General features: G+C 45.6%; 1 protein-coding gene across 1 annotated transcript in view; it reads right to left on the reverse strand.

Moving 5' to 3' along the window:
* The window catches only part of EIF4G1 (eukaryotic translation initiation factor 4 gamma 1), a 189,446-nt gene that overhangs the window by 107,401 nt on the left and 66,499 nt on the right, over window positions 1-15,546 (reverse strand). Inside the window, 1 exon segment of the mRNA XM_032225132.1 lies at window positions 15,253-15,353. Coding sequence (XP_032081023.1) covers window positions 15,253-15,353 — 101 coding nt within the window.

Consider the following 15,546-nt stretch of genomic DNA (forward strand, 5'->3'; position numbering starts at 1 on the left):
TGAAATTTCGACTGTGGGTTGAATAGGATGGGACAGAACAGAACAGAGTAGAATAGAATGAAAAAAATGGAACATAGAACAGAACAGAGTAGAATAAAATATTCTTTATTGGCCAAGTATAATTAGACGCACAAGGAATTTGTCTCTGGTGTGGAAGCTTTTAGTATACATCCAAAGCAACTGAGTAATAATAATACCAATTAGAAGGGACAGTAAAGACGACGCGGATAATAATAATAATTAGTTTGCTGTTTAAGAAATAGCAAGTATTTACTAAACACGTCAACATAAAAAGTTGAGGCTGTAATTCTATTTTGTATTTTACTGGACTGAAAAACTCTGGGAGTCAATGCTTTTCTTTCCTCTTTCCTACTTACCCTACACCCCTCTTCCCCTTCCCCATTTCCCTATTCTCTTTATTTTAATTTGTATTTTATATTATCCCCAAACAAAATGCGTATATGTAGGTATCAAAAATGTAGTGACAGATTTTATTTTCCTGGGCTCCAAGACCACCCCAGATGGGGACTGCAGACAAGAAATCAAAAAATCCTTGCTCCCGGGGAGGAAAGCTATGGAAATCTAAACAGCATACTAAAAAAGCAGAGACATCACCCTGCCAACAAAAGTATGTCTAGTCAAGGCAATGATTTTCCAGTTGCAATGGATGGCTGTGAAGGTTGGACCATAAGAAAGGCTGAGTGCCAAAGAATGGAGGCCTTTGAACTCTGGTGCTGGAGAAGACTCCTGCATTGAGTCCCTTGGACTGCAAGGCAATCCAACAGGTCAGTCCTGGAGGAGATCAACCCTGACTGCTCTTTAGAAGGCCAGATCCTGAAGATGAAACTCAAATACTTTGGCCACCTAATGAGAAGGAAGGACTCACTGGAGAAGAGCCTCATGCTGGGAAAGATGGAGGGCAAAAGAAGAAGGGGACGGCAGAGAAGGAGGTGGCTGGATGGAGTCGCCAAAGCAGTAAGCGTGAGCTTAAATGGACTCCAGAGGATGATAGAGGACAGGAAAGCCTGGAGGATCATTGTCCATGGGGGTCACGATGGGTCGAACACGACTTTGCAACTAACAACAATTTTTTTAAAAAAGCATGCTGCAGTTTTAAAGATAGCCTGATAAGCATTTTCATGGAAGACTACCGTATTTTTCAGAGTATAAGACTCAACGGAGTATAAGACGCACCAAGATTTTGAAGAGGGAAATTAAAAAAAAAAGTTTTTGTACTCACAGACCTCTCAAAATGACCTGTTTGTCGCGAAAGTGGGTCCGTTCTTTGCCCCAAAAAGGGCATGAATAGCCTTTAGGAGGTTTGTAGAGTGCTCCTGGGGGCGGGGGCTGGGGACAAAAATGAGCAAAAAAAGGTTCATTTTCCCCTCATTTTTGCCCTCCCCAGCCCCCAGGATGACCCTGGAAGCCTCCTAAAGGCTATGCACAGCCATTTTGCAAGGGGAGTGGTGTTTCAGGAGGCCAAAAATGCTGCATTCAGTGTATAAGGCGCACCCAGATTTTTATCCTCCTTTTTAAGGGGAAAAGGTGTTTCTTACACTCTGAAAAATACGGTAAGTGAAAACCAGTACCCAGGGAATTTGAAGCAAGAATTACTGAAATCCTTTTATAAGAAGCTTAGTGCTGGCAACCGTACTAATGTGTACACCCACCATTATCAGGCTGATCCCAATCGACGGAAGTAAAATTACAGCATTCTGTCCCTTGGCAAAGACCAGGGAGTTTTGCCCTTTAGTGCCAGATGGTTTAATAGGTCCAATTTGCAATGGTACTTTGCAACTGAGAACGTTTCAAAACTTACTTGTCCTGCTTTTAACTCGAGGCCACAACAGTCGTGTGCGAAGAGCCATGGTAGTGCAATGGTTAGAATGCAGTATTGCAGGCTAATTCTGCTGATTACCAGCAGTTCGATCCTGACCGACTCAAAGTTGACTCAGCCTTCCAATACTTCAGAAGTCGGTAAAATGAGGACCCAGATTGTTGGGGGCAACATGCTGACTCTGTAAACCGCTTGGAGAGGGCTGTAAAGCACCGTGAAGCAGTATATAAGCCTAAGTGCTAGTGCTATTATGAAAAATTATCGTAAATCACATTTTTTCAGTGCGATTGTAACTTTGAAAAGTTCTAAGTCGAGGACTACTTATATTTGATTTTTGAGGCCACTTGATTCAACCACAATTGTGTAAAGTAAATGTAAAGATTCCCCTCACACATGTGCTAGTCGCTCCCGACTCTAGGGGGCGGTGCTCATCTCCGTTTCAAAGCCAAAGAGCCAGCACTGTCCAAAGACGTCTCCGTGGTCATGTGGCCGGCATGACTAAACACCGAAGGCTCACAGAGCACTGTTACTTTCCAACCAAAGATGTTCCCTATTTTTCTACTTGCATTTTTAAATGCTTTCGTACTGCTAGAATGGCAGAAGCTGGGACAAGGAACGGGAGCTCACTCCATTACACGGCGCTAGGGATTCGAACTGCCAAACTGCCGACCTTTCTGACCGACAAGCTCAGCGTCTTAGCCACTGAGCCACCGTGTCCCTTCACAATTGTGTAGACACAATCTATAGAGATTCCTTTCAGAGTGATACAGCTAGGTGGAAAGAGGTTCATGGAATAGTGTGGCCTTCAGAGGGAAAATGTGTAGGATTCACTTATCCTGATGCCTGTACTTTGATCAAAGACACAATCTCTCTGTGTTTCATCCCCTGGAAAATAGGACCCGATCCTATTTCCCAGTTGGCCACCGTAGGAAGTTGATGCTGTACCAGACTGGCCTTCTTTTTACCCAATAGTTTTCAATTTGTGATGAAGTCAGATTTATTCTCCGAACACTTGACAACCCTGGCACACAGCACCTGCATTCCCATAATTTGCTTAAGTCAGTTACTGCATCAGCTCCTTTTCTGGCTTCGCACAACACCTTACACCAGCATTTCTAACTCTCAGCAAAGCGTAAGATGTGTGGACTTCAACTCCCAGAATTCCTCCAACCAGCATTCTGGAAGATGACATCTGATAGGGAGGCTTGAGAAATGCTGCATCAGACCATTAAGCAAAACCAGAGGGACAGTTTTGTCTAGTGGTTAAGGTGTAGGAAACAGGAGGCTGTGAGTTCTAGAATCCTGCCTTGGGCATGAAAGGCAGCTGGGCGATTCTAAGTCAATCGCCAGGAGATGATGAGTTTTAGTCTCTCCTTAGGCTGGGTGACTTTGGGCCAATCACCAGGAGACTGTGAGTTCTAGTGCCCACTTAAGCATGAAAGCTAGCTGAGTGACTTTGGGCCAATCACCAGGAGACTGTGAGTTCTAGTGCCCACTTAAGCATGAAAGCCAGCTGGGTGACTTTGGGCCAATCACCAGGAGACTGTGAGTTCTAGTCCCCTGCCTTAGGCATGAAAGCCAGCTAGGTGACTTTGGGCCAGTCCTTTTCTCCCAGCCCAACCCACCTCGTAGGGTTGTTGTGGGAAAAACAGGAGGAGGAAGGAGTATTAGATACGTTTGCCGGCTCAAGTGATTTATAAAGAAAAATAAAGATGGGATAAAAATCAAAATAAGTAAATAAAACAAGATTCAGGCTAACACACGCTCAAGGAGAAAGTTATCTGAATTGCCCACGGTCATGGCCAGATAAGATTTCACCACAGGGAGTCCTTGACTTACAACCACAATTCAGCCCAAAATTCACGCTGCCAAGTGAAACATTTGTTAGGAGCGTTTTGTCCTATTTTACCACCTTCTTGCCACTGTTGTTAAGTGAATCATTGCAGTTGTTCAAGTTAGTAACATTGTTGTTCAATGAATCTGGCTTCCACCACTGAACTTTGGTCTTGGTCATGTAGCCGTCATTAAGTGTGCGAAACGGTCATAACTTTTTTCAGTGCTGTAACAGTGTTGTAACCGTGAACGGTCACTAAATGAATTGTTGTAAGTCAAGGACTATCAGTACTGTATTCATTCAAGGAGTCTGGCACGACCCAGGAGAATCTCACTCGCCTACTGCTCAAAAGATGCTAGCCTTAGACTCTCCCTTAATTATTCTTTTAAAAATCACTCAAAGCAGATATCACCTTTGGAAATAGGGCATTAAGCAACATTGTCTAATGGCTGTCAGGCTGCTTTTGGTACATAAATCTTTAATGCAGCTGCCTAACTTACTGATCCTTGCTAAGTCTCCAGAGAGGCAGTTTCATAAACTGTCTATATGTTCCCTTTTCTCGTCCATTCCACTTAAAAGTTGATTCAAAAGGTGACCACCAGTAAAGCATAGAGTAGGGATCTCCAACCTTGGCAACTTTTAAGACTTGTGGACTTCAACTCCCAGAATTCCTCAGTCAGCTGGCTGAGGAATTCTGGAAGTTGAAGCCCACAAGTCTTAAACGCTGCCAAGGTTGGACACCCCTGGCATAGAGAGTTTAAGGCAGGGGGCGCCAACCTCCCTGGTCCATGGACGAACACCGGGCCGTGGCATGCCAGAAACCAGGCCACAAAAACAAGTGAAACCCCATCTGCGGGATGCAGGCAGCACATGAAACCACGGTTCTACCAGTCCACGGAAAAACATCTCTCCACAGATATGGACCCTGGTGCCCAAAAGATTGGGGGCTACTTGCCTAGGACAGGGGTCGGCAACTTTAAACTCCCAAAGAGCCATAAAGGTCCTAAACGGAAGCCCCCCATTCAATTCTAGAGCCAACCAGAAGTCAGGTTGCCCCCACTATAGTCTCCTCCTAGCGCGGCATCCTTTTTCCTCTGCTGGCCAGAAGTCCGGTTCCCCCACCATAGAGTCTCCTCCTAGCACAGCATCCTTTTTCCTCTGCTGGCCAGAAATCTGGTTCCCCCACCATAGAGTCTCCTCCTAGTACAGCATCCTTTTTTCTCTGATGACCAAAGTTTGGTTCCCCAACCATAGAGTCTCCTCCTAGCATGGCATTCTTTTTCCTCTACCTGTCCTAACCAAAAGCCCTATTAATTGTGGAGCCAACTGGTGACAGGAGCTGCAGCAGAGGGATTAAAGAGCCACATGTGGCTCCAGAGCTGTGGGTTGCTGATCCCTGATCCAGATCATGGTTGCCCCAACGGTGCTTCCCCCTGCAAAAAAAAGCCCATCCTAGGGAGTGGTTTTTCCATAATTGAAGTGGATCCAAATTCAAAAAGGCTTCCCAGAGCAATTCAGAACATAAGTGGTCCTCAACTTACGACCACAATTGAGCCCAATAGTTCCATCGCTAAGCAAGACAGATGTGAAGTACATTTTGACCCATCTTGCAGCCATTATTGCCATGGGCGTTGGGCAAATCACTGCAGTTGTTTAAGTTAGTGACATGGTCGTTAAATGAACCTGGCTTCCCCATTGGCTTTGCTTGTCAATAGGTCTCAAAAAGAGGAACACACAACCCCAAGACTCAGAAACCGTCATAAGTATGACAGAATCATCAATTCTCCGAATTGTGACCACATGACCAAGGGAATGCTGGAATGGTGGTTAAGTGTGAAAAACAGTCATAAGCCACTTTTTTCAAGGCCTTTAAAACTAGACAGCAGTGAGGCAGAGGAACAGCTGGAGCCTGTTCCCAGTCTGTGCATGCGCAGAGCTGCCAGAAGACAAGAACAACTAAGAAAGCAGGGTCGACTTCGGCCTTGGAGGTGATTGGCCCCTCCCAGAGGAAACAAAAGAGGAGCGAATGGGGAGGGGAATTTTGCAGGAAACAATTCGTTCCTTCAGTCATTTCAAGAATGGAAAGTTCTTTTTGTGACTATAAGACACTCTGTGCCAAGTGTTGCCCTTGCCCTAAGTTTGGAAACTAGTTATCTGGCACCTCGCAAAGCGAGATAAGGTTCGCGTTGATAAATATTCCTCTAAAAGACTGTTTGCCAAGCCTTGCTGACTCGGAATGAAAGGAATTCACAGTCGTGTAAATAAAAGAGGTTCGGCCGGGACCCAGACTCTGCTTCATGCTTTTTAAGGAAACCTAGGTCAGAACAGCCACCACACTGGAGCTGAGGGATAGGGAGGGTGGATTAGAGATAGCTGGGGTGTTGTAGCTAAAATAAAATATTTTCCCCTGGGAACCAAGGACATTCTCGTGGTTGGAAGAAGAAGGAGTGAGGTCCCCAGACCATCAGACTGCGCCTTAATTGGACCATGTGATTGTTCGAGGTTGAGAGAAAAACTTTTACTTTTAATTAGGTGAAAAACCGTGGGACTTTTCAGAGTCGGTTTTCACCAGATATGTGCCAATATGATGTATCCAATAAAGCTATTCTTGGATGAATCCAATTGCCTTGGAGTGTTGCTTGAAATGGATTTATTATTTAGAACCCTGACAACGAGGTAGTTCATGAGGCTCGAACGCTGGGCTGCCGATCGGCAGGTTTGTGGCATTCGAGATCCGTTGCTGCTATAGGACGGAGCGAGCACCCATCACGAGCTCCAGCTCCTGATGGCCTGCCAGTTCAAAAAAAGAGCGATCGCGAGTAGATTAATGGGTATCACTTCGATGGGCAACTTCACAAGGACAACAAAGGAAGCCCTCAATTAGGCATCCCCTGGGGAATGGTCATATCACCAGCAAGGAGCAGTGGTGGCGCAGTGGTTAAAATGCAATCTTGCAGGCTAACTCTGCCCACTGCCAGGAGTTCAATCCTAATTGGCTCAAGGTTGACTTAGCCTCCCATCTTTCCGAGGTCAGCAAAATGAGGACCCAGATTGTCGGGGGGCAAATATGCTGACCCTGTAAAGCTCTTAGAGAGGGCTATAAAATACTGCGAAGTGGTATATAAGTCTAAGTGCTATTGCTAAATCCTTTTGCCACAGAAATACTTCGGTGCTTCCAACACAGGACAAAAACCAAAACAGAACTTAAAACATGCACGACTAGGAACCCCACTGGACTCCTCTCCAAGCGCAGGCTGTGCTTCAGGGGTTCCCTTGCATAAACATTTACCAGCCATTAACTCAAGGCTTCCTAATGGAGCTTTGCAGGGGAAATCACTGGGCCAGGGAATGAGGTGGCTGGATGGAGTCCCCGAAGCAGTTGGTGAGAGCTTCAATGGACTCCAGAGGATGGTAGAGGACAGGAAGGCCTGGAGGAACGTGGTCCATGGGGCCGCGATGGGTCAGACACTACTTCATAACTAACAACAACCACCTAACTATCTCCAAAGGCCAGCAGCATCAGTGGGTGAGTCCTTCTGAAAATTCCCACTGTATTCATCCATCTCTACACAATGATGCACCTTGTGAGATGAGAACCACAGATTTTAACATTTAACCAAGAGAAAAATCGTATTGTAGGATTGTGTTATGAGTGCTTCATAGCTTAAGTATTCTACAAGAAACTTATTCCCGGAAAATGAATACTTGAACAATAAGGGATTCTCAAAAATATTGTGATTGGTGTTTCATGAAGTCCTCGACTTACAACAGTTCATTTAGTGACCAAAGTTACAACAGCACTGAAAAAAGGGGCTTATGACCATTTTTCGCACGTATGACTGTTGCAGCATCTCCATGGCCACGTGATTTATATTCGGATGCTTGACAACTGACTCACATTTATGAGGGCTGCTGTGTCCCTGGGACATACACTATATTGCCAAAAGTATTCGCTCACCCATCCACATAATCAGAATCAGGTGTTCCAATCACTTCCATGGCCACAGGTGTATAAAATCAAGTACCTAGGCATGCAGACTGTTTTGACAAACATTGGTGAAAGGATGGGTCGCTCTCAGGAGCTCAGTGAATTCCAGCGTGGAACAAATCCTGTGCAACAAATCCAGTGTACCTGTGCACCAGTGCACCACCTGTGCAACAAATCCAGTCGTGACATTTCCTCACTCCTAAATATTCCAAAGTCAACTGTCAGCTGTATTAGAAGAACGTGGAAGTGTTTGGGAACGACAGCAACTCAGCCACGAACTGGTAGGCCATGTGAACACCTCCAACATCAGTGTGTGAGCTCACAAATGCGCTTCTGGAAGAATGGTCAAAAATCCCCATCAACACACTCCTGAACCTTGTGGACAGCCTTCCCAAAAGAGTTGAATCTGTTATAGCTGCAAAGGGTGGACCGACGTCATATTGAACCCTAAGGATTAGGAATGGGATGTCACTTACGGTACGTCCATATGCGAGGAAAGGCAGGTGAGCGAATACTTTTGGCAATATAGTGTATGATCTGTTTTTGCTACCTCCGGATATGCAAAGTCAATGGGGAAACCAGATTCACTTAACAGCAATGGGGCAAAACTCACTTAACAAGTTTCTCAGTCACCAACATAAATTTTGCGCTCAATTTGTGGTCGTAAATCAAGGACTGCCTATCGCAGTTCCAACACAGTCCCAAACCCACCGCAGCAAACCCTTCGTTTATGGCGGCTGTAATCTGAATGAAACTCCGGAGGTTTTATTTACTGAAGTTTCAATCTAATTTCTTAACTGCAGAATCTTGACGAATGCACCTTAAAACAAACAAGGCTTCCAAAAAGACGAATAGGAGACTCGCAAAACTCACCACAAAATTGTCGGGACATTATAGGAAAACCAGCCTAAAAGCTGGTGACAGAAGGAGCGCAGGACCAAAAATGTTTGCAAAAACAGTAATTTTCATATACTCTTGAAAGTGGTTTTTAACATTCCTTTTGCAGAGGAAATTCAAAGAGAGACGCCCTCGCTAAAACTGGGAGCAAGATTTGTGTGGACAGTATTGTGTTTGGCCTGTCTACTCAAACTTAAAGCTTTGGGGTGATTGATTCGATTGATTTGTCAACAAGTATGAAAACACATGAAAAAATGGCACAAATAACTGGATATCAATAAGCAAAACATAAAAAGAGTACATTATCAATGGGGACAGTAGGACAGAGATGGTAGGCCCACAGGTGCACTTATGCACGCCCCTTTAGGGAGCTCTTAAGAAATGTGTATAATGTCCACGGTAGACAGCTTAAGGTAAAAGGTATGGGGGGGTTAGAGGAACTAACAACAGGATCAGGTAGAGTGTTCCACACATTTACTACTCTATTGCTGAAATCGTTTTTTCCTGCAATCACGATTAGAATGGATTACATTTAGTTCCTTTCGATTCCTTTCTCAGCCCAACCCACATCACTGGGCTGGAAAAAGAGGAGGGAAGGAATATTAGGAGGGAAGGAATATGTTGAGATTTTTGTGGGGAGGAAAGCACAGAGAAGAGCAACTGAATGATTAAAGGCCTGGAGTCTAAAACATATGAAGAACGGTTGCAGGAATTAGATTTGCTTAGTCTAGAGCAGGGGTCAGCAAACTGTGGCTCTGGAGCCGCATGTGGCTCTTTCCTCCCTCTGCTGCGGCTCCGTCACTGGTCGGCGCCACAATTTTGAGAGGAGCTTCCGATGGGGGTGGGGGGAGAGAGAAGCACAGTGTGCCAGGAGAAGACTCTACGGCAAGGGGAGGGGTTTCCAATTGTCTCCACAATTGATAGGGCTTTTGGTTATGACAGGCAGAGGAAAAAGTACGCCATGCTAGGAGGAGACTCTATGGTGGGGGAACTGAACTTCCGGTCAGCTCCAGAACTGAACAGGGGGCTTCCGGTTAGGACCTTTGTGGCTCCCGGTGTTTTCTTTTCTGTTGGAAACGGGTCCAAATGGCTCTTTGAGTGTTTTAAGTTTGCCAACCTCTGGTCTAGAGAGACAGAGGATTAGCAGTCTTCCTGTATTTGAGGGGCTGCCATGGAGAAGAGGGGGTCAAACTATTTTCCAAAGCACCCGAAGGCAGGACAGGAAACAATGGATGGAAACTGATCAAGGAGAGAAGCAACTTGGAATTAAGGAGAAACTTCCTAACAGTTAACCAGTGGAACAAGAGTTACCTTTAGAAATTGTGGGTGCCCCATCACTGGAGGTTTTTAAGAAGAGACTGGACAGCCATTTGTCTGAAATGGTATAGGGTCTCCTGCTTGAGCAGGGGGCTGGACTAGAAGACCCCCAAGGTCCTTTCCAGCTGTATTCTGATTGATTAGGTATGTTTGCCGCATTGAATCACATATCAATAATAAAGGTGAGATCAGAATAAAATAAACATGTGAATTTTTTTAAAAAAAAACTAAGCAAAGGAAGGGAAAAACGAAGGGAGGAACATACAGGAAGTGGTCCCCTCAATGTGGATTGTGCCAGCCTTTTCCTTGGTCGAGAAAAACAAATTCCAATTACTGATTTATCTCACCTGATTCTCCTCCTCCTCCTCCTTCAATGCTACAGGAAGGACCTACATCATGTGGCATCAGAGCAACTTCTGCAGAAATATTCAGGCGATAAAGGAGAAGCAGTCCTGCATTCAACAGCCTTTCTCTCTACAGAGTTCCAGCCTGCTGCCTCTGCTAACGTTCAGTGCACCCTTCTGGACTTTGGTACCTCGCCGAACTCTGACCAAACTTGCGACATTCCCCACGGATAGCTTGCAGGGACACACACACTCGCGCGCACACACAGAGGGCGGGGCCGGTTTCTCCTGCTAAATCCACATCTGGAATCTTCCAAAGGTGAGAAGCAGCTGCTTCCCGCCAGGCTAAACTATTCTTAATTTTTTATTAATTATTTTTTTTATCCAGCCGTTTATTGTTTTTAGGGACGCAGTGGCTCAGTGGGTAAGACGCTGAGCTTGTCTGTCAGAAAAGTCGGCAGTTTGGCGGTTCGAATCCCTAGCGCTGCATAATGGAGAGAGCTCCCGTTACTTGTCCCAGCTTCTGCCAACCTAGCAGTTCGAAAGCACGTAAAAATGCAAGTAGAAAAATAGGGACCACCTTTGGTGGGAAGGGAACAGCGTTCCGTGCGCCTTCGGTGTTTAGTCATGCCAGCCACATGACCACGGAGACGTCTTCGGACAGTGCTGGCTCTTCGGCTTTGAAACAGAGATGAGCACCGGCCCCTAGAGTTGGGAACGACTAGCACACATGTATGAGGGGAACCTTTACCTTAACCTTTTACCTTATTGTTTTTATACAGTAAATAACTCATGGTAGCGAACACAACCAATATTCCTTCTTCCTCCTATTTTCCCCACAACAACCACAGACTCTGTGCCAATATGATATATCCAATAAAGCTATTCTTTGGAGGAATTTATCTGCCTCGGCGTCTATTACTTGGAACCCTGACATTAAACCAACTCTGAAGGTTCCCGCTGTTTTCACCTAACTAAAAGTTCTCCCTCAATCATATCATCCAATCAAGGTGCTGCCTGCTTGCCTGGTGACATCACTCCTCCTTCCTCTGGCCAGGTGTGAGAATGTCCTTGGTTCCCAAGAGAAAGTATTTTGTTTTGGCTACAAAACCCCAGCTAACTCTAATCCCCCCCCCCCCCAAATATCCCTCAGCTCCAATGTCGCAAGATTGAAGCTTCCAAGATGGCTTCGGTCAGGTCAGCTTCAGAGTTGACACCATCCTGTGAGGTGCGCTGAGCGGAGAGTGAGGGACTGGTCCAAAGTCACCCAATCCGCTTCAATGCCTAGCAGGACTAGAACTCACCTTCTCCTGGTGACTGGCCTGAAGTCACTCAGTTGGCTTTCATGCCTAAGGTGGGACTAGAACTCACGCGTTCCTGATGATTGGTCAGACATCACCCAGTGGCTTTCAAGCCCAAAGTGGACTAGAACTCAAAGAGTTTGCTAGTGACTGGCCCAAACTCACGCAGTCAGCTTGCATGCCTAAGGTGGGAGTAAAATGTACAGCCTCCTGGTGATTGGCCCAAAGTTGCCCAGCCAGCTTCATACTTAAGGCGGGACTAGAACTCACTGTCTCCTGCTGATTGGCCCAAAGTCACCCAGCCTGCTATCCTGCCTAAGGCGGGATTGAAACTCAAGTGTCTCAGCTTCTAGCCTGGTGCCTTCATCACCTACCTAGCTAGAGCAGAGCTCACTATACCTGTTATACAAGGTAGGGAAGAGCATCGCTATGCAAAGCCCCAAGGGAAAGAACCAGGAGATGCCAAGGTTCGCCTTTCACGATCTTTCCAGTTCTGCATATAAAGTAGGCCGAAGTGACTTTTTTTTGGGGGGGGGGTGTTGCCCAATAGTTTCATTCAGAGGAATAAAGTCTGCCGGACACACCCCGGAAAACATGGGTTGGTATGAGCCAGAGAATGACCCCGAAGGGGGAGACTCTCTGTCCCAAGACAAACATTCACTGCACGTGCAATATAAAAATGCCAATTATTTTTCTGCGAACCACCAAAATTTTCTCAGGGACCACCAGTGGTCCACGGACCATCAGTTGGTAACCGCTGTTCTGGAGAATATTAGGGCTTTAACACATCTGGTAAGAACTATAAATGAAAGTTTAATTTAAGGGGACCAGGTCGGGCAAGAGGGTGACCATTATTTCCAACTATCCATTAAATCAGAATGACCATCAGTGACATCAGTATGCAGCCGACATAAATGGTATTATTTGTGTCAATGGAGATTGCGTGTGGGATATCACCCAAACAATCCGATTCTGTCAAATTACCTACTAAGACCGTACAACTATTATTATTATCCTCTTCCTTTTAGTACCTATCTCTTCCCACTTATGGCTATAACCATGTTGCTTGTGTCTTTAAAATTTATATTGTTTTGTTTCCTAAGATAATTTGACTGCTTATTAGTAAACGATGACTTTCACTAAGTGTTCTACACTATATTGCCAAAAGTATTCGCTCACCTGCCTATCCTCGCATATGGACTTACTGTAAGTGACATCCCATTCCTAATCCATAGGGTTCAATATGACGTCGGTCCACCCTTTGCAGCTATAACAGCTTCAACTCTTCTGGGAAGGCTGCCCACAAGGTTCAGGAGTGGGTTTATGGGGATTTCTGACCATTCTTCCAGAAGCGCATTTGTGAGCTCACACACTGATGTTGGACGAGTTTACGTGGCCTACCACTTCGTGGCTGAGTTGCTGTCATTCCCAAACACTTCCACGTTCTTCTAATACAGCTGACAGTTGACTTTGGAATATTTAGAAATGAGGAAATGTCACAACTGGATTTGTTGCACAGGTGGTGCACTGGTGCACTGATGTTGAACGAGTTTTTTGACAGAAAATGGGCCCGTTTTTGCGAAAAATGGGCCATTTTCTTTTGCTCATTTTTGCTCCCCCCAAAAGCACTCTGCATGCCCCCTAAAGGCTATTCATGCCTTCTTTTGGGGGGGGGGAACAGGCCCGTTTTTGAAAAAAAAGGGGGCTGTTTTGGGGAGGTTTGCAGAGTGCAAAAACTTTTTATTTTAAAATTTGCCTCTTCAAAATCTTGGTGCGGTTTATACTCCAGTGCGTCTTGTACTCCAAAAAATACGGTATGTGGGCTTCACGCCTCCCTGCCCCAAGCTGTTAACTTCATTCTTCCTGAACACATTCACACTACCCATCAACCATCCCCTAGCTAGCAGAACCTCCTGGTCTGGACTAAACGTCGGTTAAGGAGAACCTTCCTAATAGTGAGAACAATTCATCAGTGGAAGAGCTTGCCCCCAAAAGTTAGCAATAGCAATAGCAGTTAGATTTATATACCGCTTCATAGGGCTTTCAGCCCTCTCTAAGCGGTTCACAGAGTCAGCATATCGCCCCCACAGTCTGGGTCCTCATTTCACCAACCTCGGAAGGATGGAAGGCTGAGTCAACCTTGAGCCGGTGAGATTTGAACCACTGAACAACTGTAGATAAGTCAGCTGAAGTGGCCTGCAGTACTGCACCCTAACCACTGTGCCACCTCGGTTGTAGCTAGGGTGTCAAACTCAAGGCTCGGGGGCCAGGGTCAGGGTGCTTAGATGTGGCCCATGAGGGCTACTCTGGAAAGAGCAAGGGACTGGCCGGCGGTGCCTTTGCCAATATTTTATGACCTTGCTTGCCACAGTCGTTAAGTGAATCTGGCTTCCCCATTGACTTTGCTTGTCAGAAAGCAGTTCAAGTGACCCCAGGATACTGTGACCGTCATAAATATGAGTCAATTGCCAAGCGTCTGAATTAGGATCACATGATGCTGCAACGTATTTTTCAAGTATGAAAAAGGGTTATAACTCATTTTTTTCAGTGTCGTCGTAACTCTGAAGAGTTACTAAAAGAACTGTTGTAAGTTGAGACTATCTGTACTAATAAGCTCTGAATCACAACCACTAGAACCCAAATATAGATATATTCGATACGAATATCAAAGCAAACTGAATTTTGCATGTGAACAAGCAAGCTCAGAGAACAGCAAGGACCCCTCGTTTCAACCCTGAGCTACAAATATTCTCATTTATAGGTGCAACTGAATTTTCAACAACAGCCTGACGTTGGTTTCTAGCATCTTGGCAAACAGAAGGCCTGAGTCCTTCTCAGTTCATTTTAGCTCTTTTAGTATTGAGGTTGTCAATTAGAAACAGTATTTTTAAAACTGTGATAAAGTGTTTGTTTCAAAAGCAAGGTATAAATAGTATAGATAAAACAATAAGTAACACGAAGTGATGTAAGGAAAGGAAAAGGAAAAGGCTGGGAATGTGAGAGAGGTGAACAAACCAACCAACTCAACAAGATCTGAATACTGTGTTTCCCTGAAAATAAGACCCAGTCTTATTTTCTGTTGGGGCTCAAAAATAAATACCAGGTCTTATTTTGAGGGAGGTGTTATTCCCCCCCCCCCCCGTGGACTTTAAGAGTACATGGGAGGCCCACTTCTTCTCCTGCCTCACAAGCCTCGCAACAGCTTACCTCAGGACCCCCACAGCCAGGCCACCCACATCCCGCTAACTGCCTCGCCTCGCTTCCTTGAGATAAGCCAGTGCAGGGCGCGTGGGGTAGCTCCACCCCCTGCCTCGTGGGCACCATGGGTGGGCTCCGGCTGCTGCTACTGCCGGTTCACACAGGGACACACTACACATTCATGTCCAATACTAAAAAAAACAAGATGGTGGTGCTTAGTGCGCCACCAAGAGAACCCATTTGGGGGCATGGCAGGCTGAGTTACTACCTACTCGGCCGAACCGGTAGCAACCCACCTCAGGCGGCCACAGCACCACATACAACCAGATGGAATGGGCAGCCGGCTGGCTGCGCAGGTACTTATGTGGGTCTTATTTGGAGGGAAAGGACTTATATTAGACGCACATGCAAAAAAAAAAAAAAAAAAAAAAACCACGGTAGGGCTAATTATCAGGTTAGGTCTTATTTTCAAGGAAACACGTAATCGATACTTTATTGTCCCACCCAGCTGCCGCTCCCCACCCCTCCTCTCTTACTGTCTTGCGCTCTCGCTTTGGCGGGACCGGTGGTTGAGGATTCATCATGACTTGGGAAGTTGGGAATTGTTGCACGTTCTGCGCAGGATAATATGCACCGGCTGAAAGAGAAAAGGAGAAATCTGAGTTATTGCAGTCCTATCATCCGGCTAGTCCTCAGCGTACGACCACAATTGAGCCCAACGTTTATACTGCTGAGTGAGAAATATGTTAAGTGCGTTTCAGCCCCATTTTAGGACTTTTCTTGACACGTCAGTTAAGCAAACGGCTGCAACGGTTAAGTTAGTAACCTGG

This window comes from Thamnophis elegans, chromosome 10 (assembly GCF_009769535.1).
Source record: "Thamnophis elegans isolate rThaEle1 chromosome 10, rThaEle1.pri, whole genome shotgun sequence".
In the NCBI taxonomy this organism is placed as follows: domain Eukaryota; kingdom Metazoa; phylum Chordata; class Lepidosauria; order Squamata; family Colubridae; genus Thamnophis; species Thamnophis elegans.